The 14,997-nt window shown below is 39.3% G+C and overlaps 1 protein-coding gene across 19 annotated transcripts in view; it reads right to left on the bottom strand.

Annotated features, from left to right (window-relative positions):
* Positions 1 to 14,997, bottom strand: part of EPB41L2 (erythrocyte membrane protein band 4.1 like 2) — a 211,294-nt gene that overhangs the window by 95,792 nt on the left and 100,505 nt on the right. For all 19 annotated transcript variants that reach the window (XR_006602351.1, XM_013063725.2, XM_045066366.1 and 16 more), the window contains exons 2-3: positions 13,759 to 14,240; positions 12,634 to 12,843 (exon numbers count right to left, since the gene is read on the bottom strand). Coding sequence is in view for 18 of the 19 variants with exons in the window: in XM_013063725.2 (XP_012919179.1) it covers positions 12,634 to 12,843; positions 13,759 to 14,226 (678 nt within the window). In the remaining variant the exon portion in view is untranslated. The remainder of the gene's footprint in view (positions 1 to 12,633; positions 12,844 to 13,758; positions 14,241 to 14,997) is intronic.

Here is a 14,997-nt window from a genome sequence, read left to right as displayed (position 1 = left end):
ATTCCATTCATAGAACGGATCAGTAAAGGCCAACTGTCTTCTCCCGGACTGCTTTGGGTACATGAATAAAGAATTAATGTATGCACGGGGACGCCTGGGTGGCTCAGTGGGTTAAGCCGCTGCCTTCGGCTCAGGTCATGATCTCAGGGTCCTGGGATCGAGCCCCGCATCTCTCCTCAGGGGACCTGCTGCCTTTCTGGTACTTGTGATCTCTCTCTGAAATAAATAAATAAAATCTTTAAAAAAAAAAAAAAAAAAAAAAAAAAAAAAAAAGAATTAATGTATGCATGTATGCCCCCAATCACACCCTAACACAATGAATGACCTCCCATATCCTATCTTGTTGAAGCCCATCCTACTGGTCATCAACACTGTGAGCTTACTCTACAAACGTTAAATATTATCATCATTTCTACAGAACTATGAAAGACTTTGGCAAGGCAGGGGGAAGACAGTAACCTAAGTTTCTTTTGACATACATTGCAAGATATACCCAGATTTCAAAACAATGAAATGAAGCAAATTTTAACTTTAAATTTGAGAACTACTCTACCAACGTAGAGCTTTGTAACAGCTCACCCTCCCTCCATCAACTTCCCTGGGGAAAATGAGATAATATTCCACAAATTGAAAAGCTTTATAGAGGGGCACTTCAGTGGCTTAGTTGGTTAAGTGTCTGACTCCTGATTTTGGCTCAGGTCCTGATCTCAGGGTCGTGAGATCAAGCTCCGCTCTGAGCTCCTCCCTCAGAAGGGATTCTGCTGGAGATTCTCTCCCTCTCCTTCGGCTCCTCTCACCCCCCTCTCTAAAATCAATCAATCAATCTTTGCGGGGGAGGGGGGAGCTTTATAGAAATGTTAACATTGGATACTTCCCCAAGTCACCACACCCAGAACAGATTCTGACTATTAGAAAGAAGTATGAAATCCAGCCTGAACCCAGGAAGGCAGCCTTTGCCCTCTGCTACCCAGGATCCGACCAGGGATGAGGGGACCGACTAGTCCCCAACAGGATCCCCAATGCTTGGTCTGCAAATGTTTGGTGAACAAAACCACACATTTTATATAACACATAATGACCGAAATCACATGAATAAGAAGTGAATCACACCTATTTTAAAAAACAGTAGGGACGCCTAGGTGGCTCAGTTGGTTAAGCAGCTGCCGTCGGTTCAGGTCATAATCCCAGCGTCCTGGGATGGAGTCTCACATCGGGCTCCTTGCTCGGCAGGGAGCCTGCTTCTCCCTCTGCCTCTGCCTGCCACTCTGTCTGCCTGTGCTCGCTCTCTCCCCCTCTCTCTCTCTGATAAATAAATAAAATCTTTTAAAAAATAAAAAACAGTAAAACATTTTCAGAATACCCTTCCAGTCCTTCCATTTCTATGACCCACCTCCATTCTGTCAAATTAAACACACGTGCAGAATAAAATGGATTAGCAAGACCCCTGCAGGAAATAATCAGACAAGAAAATAAATGAACAAAAGGCATCTGAGAGAAAATAGTGAACAAAATACCAAAATGAATGCTACTAAAGCTACTGCCACAAAGTAAGTCTTTTTATGGCAAGAGAACTCAAGTGTCTCCTGACAACGAGGGTATGTGCTATTATTGAGGACGGTCTACCTCCCCCTTCATCCTAGAGAGAAAACATGTTCCTTGCTCAAATTTTCCTAAGTAGAAAGTGGACCGCCAATTAAAGACGGTAGATTAAACATAACCCATTTACTTCTGCTCCCTCTGGAAGCTAGTTAGAACAGAAAATGATCCAATAACACACATGCAAATACTCACTTTTTCCCCCATCCTGACACAGGGGGAAAAAAAGGAACAGAATCCGTGCCAATGACATTTTGGAAAGCAGACTGAAAAAGGCTGGGGCGATCGAGTCCATGCATTTCTGTTTTACATTTTCTTCACAACCTCTCGTGTGGATGGGAGCCCACCTCCTCCGTGATGTTTAGCAGAAGTGACCCCGGTGATCTGCTGACTTGTAAAATGGGAGGATTTCTAGTTCGAGCCAAGCCAAGAAAAGCCCAGGTCAAAGCTATCAACAGTGGCTCGCTCCTAACCAAGGTTTACTATCAAGCTATCCCTGACCTAGGAGGAAGGAGGCATTTAAATCTAGACTTAGAACCCCATATTTCTGCTTGGATATTACTGTTGAGTCTTTTTAAATAAAAAATGTAATGGGTTAGGTGTTGCTGACTTTTCCTAAATATTTCATTCTTCAAAGATTTATTGATTTATTTGAGAGAGAAAGAATATGAAAGGAGAGAGGTCAGAGGGAGAAGCAGAATCCCTGCTGAGCAGGGAACCCAATGTGGAACTTGATCTCAGGACTCCAGGATCATGACCTGAGCTGAAGGCAGTCGCCTAACCAACTGAGTCACCCAGGCGCCCCTAAATATTTCATTCTTCAAAATCTAGGAATCCCTTTCTCTGCAGCAAGGAGTTGCCAATTTCAACCCGTGACAACATGATACTCCTGTTATTTTTCTAACCCTGAACAGTACTTTATCAATTACATTCATGTCCCACTCTCAGCTTGGAACGTATAGTTTATCCTCAAAAGTAATACTCATAAGCAGCTTGAGAGGCAAAATATCTTACATTTTTCTTTTTATCTTTTCAGCAAAAGTAGGAAGCAAATCAATATTTAGGGACAAAAATTATTTCTGAACACACAAGATATATTTAAATGAATATGATTTTTTAAACCAAATTTGTAAAATACTGTGCAAATATGACTTTCTTCCTCTTTTTCTTAAAAATGACATACCATCCTTAAAGGACATCAGCAAGCCAGGAATTAAAATAATTCCTAAGAAATGAAAATGCACTGTCTTTTGGTCTTTTTCTATTACCCACTATAACAGCAGCACTTGGCATGAATCTATGAAAAAGTATCATCTCTTTAAAAGTAACAAAAACTGTTAAAGAGAGGCCAGTATTAAACTTCTAGCCAGATGAGCAAACCAAAAAATTTTTAAGTATCTTCTTTTAAATGTTGCTAAGTACCACGTCCACGTCCACCAGTACTTATTTCAAAAACTAGAAGCAGCAACTTCTGTAGGCTAGCACATTCTCTGCAAACTATTTGCTTAGAATGAATTGACATTTGATTCATATAGGCTTTCTGTGCGACAGAAGAACAGCTTAGTAGAGCATTCTTACTTGGCTCACTTTAAACTGCTGCTGACAGAAATATAAAAATGATCAATATGACGAACAGCTCAGAACACTCGGATGAATTTTCTTCTCTACGTAAACAACTAGGGAATGCACAAAATCAGACTCAACCTCAAAACAAGTTAAAATGGCATATTCCACAAAAGAAACGCAGTGAGGAGTAGCCGTGACTAGGCAGAATGGAGCTTTTGTCTGGAGGTGACTCTGCAGACTATAAGAGTTTAAAAAGAAAAAAAAATTAAAAGTAATATTCCTCATAACTTTTCTGAGTCCCTGTGTAACTCTGTTGCAGAACATAATGAAACAAATCATAAAAACAGCAATCTGACAGATCCTTTATCAATGCTTGACTCATTTAGCCACCTTGTATAAAGAAATTTTTTCAGAGTTAATCCAGTGCTTTTTATATACCAGCTTTTAGGACATTATATTGAATCCAATCCCTTTAAGATCCAAATATTAGTATACTATATTATATGGTACTATTAATACTAATGATGCATTTCTGTCCGTGTTTTTACTGGACCAAAGTATGAATTCTGCTGTGGAAGGAACAGGATGAAATGAATGGCTCTGGCATTTGTGAAATAAGCACAGGTATAGGCAGGATTCCCAAGTCCTTGACCCCCCTTCAAGCTCTACACATACCCACAGAGGAAGCTTGAGGGGGAGGGGCAACAGGGAGATGAGGGCAACAGAGAGATCACCAAGGAAAAGAGTTAGCAAAATTTCTACAGTTGAGAAACACAAGACAGTTACATTGTCTTTAATTTCCTCAGAATAGAGAAAGGTGACTAAAAATAAAAGAAACAAAAACAGAGGGATTCTGAATAGTGTGTTAAATGAAAGATATTTTATGTTTTTTATTGCCTGAGAGAAATAACATTGCATTTCTTCATTTGATGAATCTTGTCAAGGAGCTTAAAAAAAAAAAAAAAATTTTTTTTTTTTTTTTTTTTTTTAGAGAGACAGACACACACACACACACATAGAGTGCATGCATGTTACCAGGATAATCTCAAGGAGACTTCCTGCTGAGCTCAGAGCCCAACACAGGGTTTGATCTCAAAACACTGTGTTTATGACCTGAGCCAAAATCAAGAGTCAGACGCTCAACTGAGTGAACCACTTCAATATGCACAAGGAGCTAAAATTTTTTAATCCCCATATATTTTAGTGAATGAGAAAAATGTATCAGAACAGATTTTAAAGTACAAACCTTATCCAGAAAATGACCTTCCCCACCATTTCTAATCTTACTCAACCTTCAAATAATTCTCCTTCCAAAACAGAAACATAATTCAAAGACCTCGTGCCTGTTCTACTACCTCCCCCAGGTTACAGTGAAAATGTATTACCTGATACTAAATGGTAAATGACCAAAGAGTTCGCTTTGCCCAGCAGCACATGTGAGAAAGGGCCAGGAAGAGCTGGAGGTTGCCTTCAAAATGATGTCAGCATAGTTACTCAGGGTGAGAAGTTACTTCCCAGGGCCCCCATTTAATGCTTTCAAAATACCACTGATGCCAAGGGCAACCTCCAGCTTTTGAAACCAAAAGTTAGGGAGACGAGAAGGATAACACATGTGGTAGCTTTCTTGACAGCCTGGAAATGAAAACCGTATCATTCTTTAGTGTGCTCAAGAGTAGCACTAGTGAAGAGAGGCAGGGAATAAGGTATTAATTATCTGTTCTCCAAGCCCAGCGTATACTCAGCCAGCAAGCAACCTCTTGCGGCAGTTCCCATGTAAGTGAAAGCACTCCTATAGTCCTGTGTTCAGGCAATCTAACATCCCCGACAGGCTGTGAGCTTGTACAGGCCCAGAACCACCCCTTATCCACTTCTGCCTAGCTCTCTCCTTGCAATTTCACAGCCTTTTATAGGAATTTAATTGTTTTCATTCATTTAAGCCCATGAAGTGTTTCTATTAGAAGGTATCCTGCTGTTTCTAAGTATTTGAAAATCAGGCCAGTGGTGGACAGAAGTAGCAGGGGTGTAGGGGGTGGGCAGGGAGGAGACCCACATATTTATACGCACACCCAAATCTTTTCTAATTGGAGGGTGGAGAGAAAAATTGGTAACATAAATAAGGAAGTGTGATCATTTAGCTTAGAGAAGAAGGATGAAAATGTTCTACACATACAAGAAAGTAGAAAAAAATAAAGCAATGATTACTTTCTATGAGTAGTGTACAAAGTCCTGTGTTAATGCCCCATGAGGAGAGAGAAGAAAGGTCCTTTTCCCAAGGAATAAACAATGCAGATGAAGAAGTAACAGGAGAAAAATCAAGAGTTTACCAGTTTTCAAACCCAACACAAGTGATTCTTTCAGAAGCTGGTGCATGATTGATTGACAAGTTAATGGTGCAAACAAGTTCAGGGGAAGACAGAGTTGGGACATGACACCATGGGGAGAAGTCATGTGGCTAGAGAGGTAATCACAATGCACAGATGTTCTGATCAGAAACTCTGATAATTGAGAAGATGCCTGATTAGAAGACCAATTAGGTTGGCAGGAGAAAACCTGGGAGAATCCACTAGTGATAGAGATCAAAAGACAGTCTGAGATCATTCCTGAAAGAGTCCTGAATACCAAGCTAAAGCCGGGTTTGATAAATAGACCATGATCTGCCCTGTTCCTGGGACTCCCTAGTGTTCCTCAAGCTCGACCAAGGATTCAACCATTCACGTGGCACAGTAGCCTCTTGCCACTTACTCAATACAAGTCACTGAAAAGAATTCTCATCTTAAATTTTTTTAAGCCAAAGGGATAGTCAGACAGCCAGCCAGTAACATTCCACTGGCTGTTGGGATTTTATATTGCATATAATATATGCCAATCAAATTGTCCTAAGTTCCTAATCCACATTTGTTTGAATCTAACACCATTTTATGGGAGCATATAGTGTGTGACAACTTCTAGATCCTTCCAGAGTATGGACATAGTGAAAACTATTTAACTAAGAAACTTAGTAAGGTCAGTGCCAGAGGTCTGAAAAACCACCTAGGAGAGAGAAAGCAGAATAAGCAATCAAGTAAATAAATAACACCCACTCGAAAGCAATGATCTCAAATTGGACTTTGGAGACCAGTCCTCTACATGAGAAAAGTTAACCTTGACACATTCTACTTTCTGATAAATACTTTTATCATCATCACACCACCGAAAAGAGCCTACATTCTTATCGCCTTATTCATAGCACTAAAGAAAAAAATGGTACTGGCATTCCTGTGTGGGCAGAAACAATGCCCTCAATTCTCAGACTAAAATCAACACGTGGGAACAACTTTCTGATGCCAGAGGGAAATGCAAGCAGCTCTAACTCAGAACACACATTCACTTTTGCTCCCAAAGCCGTGCAGGAACTTTCACATTTATTCTCTGGCTTAAAAAAAAAGCATCAGCTTTTTCTAAGCTGTAGTAAAACCAGCTCTATCACAGAAACAGAGGAAGCAAGTATTTTCATTCTTATTTTGCAATCTGAGGATAGAAAAGAGGAAGTGACTGCCGGTAGACATCCGAAGAGCCAAAAGAAAAGGAAACATAGGTCTCCTGACTTTACACCCACGGCTTCAACTAAGTCTGACTGTGTTTTGACCTGAGAGGAAAGAACCCCGCTGTTTTAACACACTGAGTGTCGCAGGAGTCCTATAGCTGAGTCTCTGGAACATGCAGGCAGGACCCAGGAGACTCCCTACAACTCTTTCCATTCAAAGTCTGGTATTAGAGGAGCTTGTCACATACCATTAAATATTCCAGTAAGATAAAAACAGATGTTATCAAAGACTAGAAATTATAGCAGCTTCATGAGAAAATATAACCCTCAAAGTTTCCCCCTAAAATTTGAGATCTTTTATTATCAATAGATGACAAATTTGTATAAAATATAAATTGTAATTTTCACTAAATCCAATGAAAAAATACTTCACACAAAGATGTGGAACAAATGAACACAGACTAGGCCTTGAGTTGAAATGAATGCATGGCTTAGCAATAAGCTTATTGTTACATAAGCCAAAAACAACATTAATTACAGTCAAGCCCCTTCCATATTGTTTTTTCACTTACCTGGAATCATGCTCTAAAAATGTCCTCCTATCCAATATTTATGTTCACACATATTGTATTTGTGGGGCATTTTAATCCACTTTTAACAACACATACTGTTATCTCAAAAGAATGCAGACTCAAAAGATGCATTTTTGAGTTTTTGAAAACAGAGCTTCGTTGGTTCCCTGAGCAAGCTTATTCATTTAATTCCCGAGGTTCAAGAAAGAATAGGCTCAGATGGCCCACAGGAGAAAACAATGGGGAAACGAGAAGCCTAAAATGAACAGAATAAGGAATACAGGGATATAGATGGACATCTGGAGATCTAGCCACCTATCTTAAGGAAGTAATTGGAAAAACAGGTGATGTTAGGACACAAACTATACTATCTCCAAGAATTATCTTTAAGAAAAATAATGCAGTTAATACAGAAACATTTGCATGAAATGGGCTTAAGAGGGGTGCCTCTGTTGACAAAAGGTACTGATGGGTACCACAAACAGGAAACTGCCTAACTTTCCCAATGCTCGAATCACATGGATGAAATCCTATCTATAAAGACTACATCTTAACAGATGCAGTGAATAAAAAGAAGTCCTCCTGCAGTTGCTATGGCCACACAGCTGCCTACTGTGTTCTAAAATCTAAACAGCACTAGTGACCTTGCTGTCTCCTCCTTTCCAATGACTTTCCAACCTCTTCCGTATCTCCCCAGTAAATGTTGCTCTATAGATTAGTCTGAATCCTCTCATCCTGGCATTGGAATGCTTTCTAGAACCTCACCTGACTCTATAAGGTCTAAGTTAGGTCATTCTAACTCCTTGAGACTCCTATACAGACCATCTTCTCTCCACTGTTGTAGGTGCCCTAAAAGGGAAGATGATCAGGCCCTCTTCAGTGGGGATGCTACAATCTAAAGGACTAGCTGAAAATAAGACACATTTACATACAAAAGGAAAAGAGTAACCACATCTAAAAAGTCATGATAGTTAGAATCTTTGACAGTAAACAGATGGAAACAAGTCTCCTCTCCCAAACCAAATAAAGTGAAAGTATGTATTTCCAACACTGTTGAGTGCTCCCAAGTTCATCAATAGCTACGCTTTCCCGCAACATACTTCCCCAAGGATTCCTTAGACACTGATTTCCTGTGTAGAGCTGTGGAACTACAGAGAAGCAGCATCAGCACATCACTTGAGCTGTCTAAGGCCAATGCTGGAAAGGAAAACAGAAGCGCACTCAAACCACATGATGGCCGCCCTCTGTGCCCTGCTGCTGAAGAGGAAGTAACAGCAGGCTGGACGCATGGCAGACCCGTGCAACCAGAGAACCAAAATGGGAAGAAGCACTTGATAAAGGGGAATCAACGAAAATAGGAAATACAACTTAAAACATGTGCATTGTTAGAAGAGCTACTATGACATTGATGATTTATGGCCTATTGTCAGAAAGTCACTGCTGAGAATTCTAGTGAAATGCTGTTACATGAAATCTGCTGGGGGATCCCATCACTGAAGCCTACTCACATTTCATTTTCCTTCTACTTGAAAGGAGAAAAAAATGTACTCAACATGTACATGCTACGCACTAATTTCAAATTTATCTACCGTTCTCCAAAAAGTTCATTTTTAATGATATATTAAGTAATCATTTATTAGTTGAAAAGACAATCTGTATATTAATATAGTCATAAAAAATAAAGGTTCCTATGCTTTTGCAACCAAGTTAAGCCTCAGTGAATTTAACTTTGGTTAATTGCAAACTTAGGTGCGTTTAACTTTTCAATCTTTCTCAACTCTGCTTCAAGCAACCCAACAACTACATTCCCCATGAGTAGCAAAGTCATAGAAGAGGGAATAGTCATACAGATAAGAATGTTATTTTGTACCATTCCAAAATGAGATCTGACATCTAATAAATGAGTGCTAAACAGAAGGGAATAAAGGGGAATGGCACAGTGATTAATATCAGACTTTATTAAGTCAACTGTGACTATAAAACACTTAAATATTCCTAAAAGGGTAACAATGAACAAAGAAAAAAAACAGACAACCCAAAATTAGATGGCAGAATACAGCCACGTATCAGTTATATAAAATACCCAGCCTAAACTCACCAGTTAAAAGACCAAATTTTCAGGGCACCTGGGTGGCTCAGTCGGTTATAAGTCTGTCTGGCTCAGACCATGATCCCAGGGTCCTGGGACTGAGCACCACACAGGGTTCCCTGCTCAGTGGGGAACCTGTTTCTCTCTCTCTCTCTCCCTCTGCTGCCTCTCTTGTGCTATCAAATAAATAAAATCTTAAAAAAAAAAAAAAAAAAAAAAAGACTAAATTCTCAAAGTGGATTAAAAAACATATCTCCTCAAAGATACAAGAGCACAAGATTTGAAACCAAAGAAATGGAAAAAGATAGTCCAGGCAAACCCTAACCAAAATAAATCCACTGCAATTAATATAAATGTCAAAATAAATTTTAAGGTACTATATGATGGCAAAAGGGGAAAAATTTTGTACATGTAGATAAAAGGGGGGGAAAAAGACCCACAACAGGATGCAAAAATATTAAGAACTGAATGGCAATGAAAAACCCTATGTTCAAAGTTTGTGCTCTCAACAAAAGATACTAAGGGAAAGCTAGAGCCAAGATTCTGTATATTGACTATTCAACTCAAGAAACTAGAAAAATAACAGGGTAATCCCAAGGAAAAAATAAAGAGCAAAGAGGGAAAAATGCTACAAAGTAGAAAAGAAAAAAAGGAAACAACAAAGTCATGTTATTTCTTTGAAAACAAAAATTAAAAGAGTAACTCTATAGGAAGAATGATTGGGGGGAAGGCAAATAACACTAGACATAAAAATGGAATAAAAACTGAATATACAAGATGACAATGCTATGAAAAACCTCAGGCCAGCCAATGTATCAAATTAGAGGAAATGGACAGCTATCCCTAAAAATATAAATTACCAAAACTGACTCAAGAAAAAACAGAAACTGTCAGTATTTAAATCAATGATTTAAAATAACAAAAACAAAAAAACCCACTCTATAACTCTCCTCTTTACACTAGGCCGAGACAGTTTTAAAGGCAAGTTCTACCACATCTCCAAAGAATAAATAAACCATCATTTATCCAAAGTTTTCCAGAGAATACTAAAAAGGAAGCAACTTTATGAGGCTTATAACCTAGGTCACAAAATCTCATACAGTAGATAAAAGAAAGTTAAAAGTAATATATGCCAAAACCCTACATTAAAAAATACAGAATGAATACCAAGTCAACACAAATAAGTAGAGACAATGTGGAAAAATTCACCTTGGTGGATACTGGCTGGAATTGAAATCGGCACAACCACTTTGGGGATCACTTGGCAGTACTGGGGAAATCTAAGGAAGGACACTTCATTCTATCAACATTCCAATTCCACAACGTCCCAACTCCACTACAAAGTGTCCACCCTGAAGAAACTCTTGCATAGTAAACAAGGCAAGGTATGCGATTATGTTCACTGAAGCACTGACTGGTATACTACAAAAAGAAATGGAGCCTCCGTGGAGGAAGGGAGAAACTCATTCAGTCATTCACAGTAAACTAGACAGCAGTTAAACAAAGTAGATTTACATGCTGTAAAAAGAGATGTACAGAGCAAGAGAGGGGAGATGGGATGGAGACTTTAGCAGTCTTTAAGGTTTTAGTTCTTAAAAAAGAAATCTGAAACACATGGCAACATGGGAACATCTGATAAAAATTTTTATGGTGAATTGTCAATTATTTCCTAGATTTTTGTAGTTTTTACATACATCGTGACTTTAAAAGACAGACCACAAAAATAGATTTAAACCATAAAATACATTGGTAAATCTTAAGGTACGGTGATATAAGGAGATTCAGAGATAGCAGGGACCTTCTGAATTACCTAAGGAATCTTATATTCTATAGACGAAGTCAGTTTCTGGGCCTCAGTTTGGTTTGAATAAATGATTTAAGGTAAAGTTATCATATCAAGCTGGTTCTCATATTCTAGACACCCTAATTTCTAGGATAGGTGGAGAAACAAGGGACATGTGGTCAAATGTAACTGAGTCAAGTTCAGACCAGCTACCCATTGTGTTCCTTACTGTCCCCTCACCCAGATACACAGTGTCAGGCAGTCTTCCCCACGCCCCTCCCTGTCTCTCTCAGAGCTTTAAGGATTTTTAATCCTCTTTTGCTACTCCTGTTCTTGAAATAACTGAAATATCAGAATAATTATAACTAAAATGAGTAAAATAAAGGCAAGGACTTAGGAGACATTCATCTTAGCACCCTCCAACCTTGTACTCTAATACACGTTTAAATATATAATAAACTACTGTTCAACTAGATAGGTCTATCTTACCAAGCTGAATGCTTTCATTGTAAAGTATAACTTCTATTTTTAATAAGGAAGAATGTAAGGAATGAGGAAAAAATAACTTTAATATGTAAATAGATGAGAAGACCCTCAAAAAAGATTATTTAGAGACCATATTTTCAATGAACAAAAGAGGTCCCACGCGTAGCAAATGGAACAGGCTAGTTTGGTGGTCAGGTCCATGACGTCTGGAGTCATACTGCCAGCTCTGGAATTCGGGCTCACCCACAAACTAGCTGGGAAACTCCAGACAAGTTATGTTAACTCTCTAAGCCTTACATTTGCCCACTGTAACAATGAAAATACCCACAATACCTACCAACACCTACCTCACAGTCTCACAAGTGCGATGTGAACTCATCCAACGGAAGCAGCTGACACAGTTCTTCAGTGAACATCGACTATTAGCATACATTCTTGTAAATAAAGCAACTTAGCTATGAAAAGCAACAAGCTCTTCTGACTAACAAAATTATAAGGTATAAGACGATTTAAAAAATTATATTGGTTTTGGTCACATCCAAGCTAATGAGTTACATGCCTTGTAACTCAAGAGTGTTTTTTAATTAAATGACACTAAATAATTGAGCTTAATTTTAAGTCTGTATAGGACTCGGAATTAAAAAGAAAAAAAAATAACAGGTAGTGTTAAAGTGAAATTAGCGTGGCTCTTAAAATAATCAACATAGCACTACTGGATTTCCTCGAGCGAATCCCTTACGGGCAAGGGTAATAGTCCAACCATATAATGTCCATTCAGAACAAACACCTGCCAACCCACATGACCCAAGCAAACTAGCCAAACCCTGGTCCTGATTCCCGCCCCGCCACAAGGGTCAGGAAATATTGTCTGTAATAGAAATGACCCTCTTCTAGGTTTTCTTGTTTTTTGAAGCAAAACTGACAGGCCAGTTTATAGGAACACAGCAAGGTACACACTATGCTGCCACACCAGTGAGGGCAGCCCGTCCCTCCGCTCTCCGGTTGGGCCCTGTCTCACCTCCAGGTCACAGCTGTACTCGGTGCCGTCCAGAAGGATCACTTTGCACTGGACTGCTTTGGTCTTCTTGCTGGCTTTCTGGGAGGACTTCTCTGCTTTTAGCTCATTGGTCTGCACTTCCTTGGTCTCCCTCTTTGCTGCTTCTTCTGACTTGTCTTCCTGCATTTCCTTCACCTTCTCTTCTCTCTCCTTCCTTACCTCTCCAGCAGGCTGTGAAGGGAAAAAAGGAAGTTCATACTAAAGTTAGCTAATCTGCAGAAGACCCAAGTATTCAAAGGAAAATATTCGGTAAGAATCGTGATTGTCAAACACCGTCAGCCTCAGATTTTTAAAGACCTCAAGATTTTGCTGGAAAGGGTATTTCCCTGTATCTCCCTTCCCACAATCCACCGCCCATTTTCTCATTTTGCCGATTTGGTAATTTCAGCATTAAATAAGTAAAAGAAACTACGTCCTGGCCACTAAAATTTAAATATCATTTCAAATATAAAATATAAATATAAAATATAATTCCGCATCATGGCAAAACCTAGGCTTCATTAAGCAACCAAAATGCTCACATGTACAAATCTATTTCTTCCTACTCACTGAACACTTACATACATCAAATCAAAGGTATTAAAATCTATACTACTTAAAAAGGAGAGGTGGTAGAATTCGGAGAGTATCCATTTAACCTTAAAAGGAAGAGTCATGAACTGTTTCTTATTGTTTACATAAATAGTCGATTTCTTGGTCTTATTATCTTGTCCAGGTTTAAAGAAGTAACGAGAAGGCCGTGGCAGACACTGTAAGCCATAGTAGTGTCTGAATATAAGAAATCTGGATAGGATTCCAAAGAAAAAACTCCTTTTTGGTATGTGGTTAAGCACCAAGCTTTCGGGGTGCCTGGGTGGCTCAGTGGGTTAAAGCCGCTGCCTTCAACTCGGGTCATGATCGCAGGGTCCTGGGATCGAGCCCTGCATCAGGCTCTCTGCTCAGCAGGGAGCCTGCTTCCTCCTCTCTCTCTGCCTGCCTCTCGGCCTACCTGTGAGCTCTGTCTGTGAAATAAATGAATAAAATCTTAAAAAACAAACAAACAAACCACCAAGCTTTCACTTCCAGACAATTCATTCTCAAACATACCTGTGCCTCAGCACGGCTCACAGAGGGCTTCTCTTCCTTGACATCAACTTTCACCTCCTGCTGCTTTCTCTGAGAGGTTTCTTCAACATCGCCCTTGGCCTGCCTTTCTCCTTCAGGAAGAGATTCCTCTTGGTCTAAAACCTCCTCCACGGCAGCTTGGGCGGGCTCTTTTTTATCTCCTCCGTCTTTAGCCGCTACTAAGGTATAGGACTTCTGTTTCTTAAGCCATGGGGGTATGAATCGAGAAATACCCCGGCTCTCAGATGGATCCCTCTCTTTCTTCTGGCGGCGTGAACTACTTTGGCTTTCAGCTGTAGGAGAAGACTGGGAACGTTTTTCCTCCTCCGGATCGGAGGACTGATTCTGCTGATTTTCTGCTACTTCTTTAGGTTTCTCCTTGGTGGCATCTGCTCCTAATGGCTCAGATTCCTTCTTCACCTCAGATGCGGAGCCTACTTCAGTGGTCATGGTTACAGCATATGCTGTAAACGAAACAAAACAAACAAAAAAAAAATCACAAAATGTTATCGTACAAACTCACAGTTTTAGTTTAGAGATAAGGAACAGTGGGGAGGAAGGGTAGGAAAGGAAATCGCAGAGAGATGATGGGGAGAGATGATGTGTAGAGGAGGAAAGCTCATAAGCACAAAACAAAATGGAGATTGCTACTCTTAGAATTCTCCATCAGAATCAAGAACCAGAAGTTACATCACAATAGAACTAACTGACTCTGTACTGGTAGGGCTTAAAACCGTTAACAGCCTAGAGTGTTTACTTTTATTAAGTTTCATCTAGCCATAAATAATTTTCCCCACAAAACTCCCGTATTTTTAAAGGAAAGTTACTTTTCTTTCTACTTAGTATCCCTTATTCTATAATACGAAAATTTATTGGTAATGTTAGAAAGTATGGAAACAAATTTCACTGTAATTTCACACAGTGAAATCAAAATCTACAAAAATGTGAGCTATCCTGCTCACTTCAACAGCACATATACAAAAATGTGAGGTATAAAAAAAATCAGGTATTATAAAAATGAAGTCTAAATGTGGAGTGCTTAATAGTGAGAAAATTAGATCTGGGGGAAAGAAGGTATTTTTTTTTCTCCCAATTTAAATCCCATAATATACCAACATTATTTCAGTTCCGCAGTCTTCTGAGAATACTCAGACTACGATAAAAAATCTAACCCTCCATCCCACTCAACCTCAAACACGGTTTTCCTTGTAGATGAGATTT

This window comes from Mustela putorius, unplaced genomic scaffold (genome assembly GCF_011764305.1).
Source record: "Mustela putorius furo isolate JIRA1106 unplaced genomic scaffold, ASM1176430v1.1 tig00003863_pilon_pilon_pilon, whole genome shotgun sequence".
Classification (NCBI taxonomy): Eukaryota; Metazoa; Chordata; class Mammalia; order Carnivora; family Mustelidae; genus Mustela; species Mustela putorius.
This window is presented reverse-complemented; position numbering and strand designations above follow the sequence as displayed.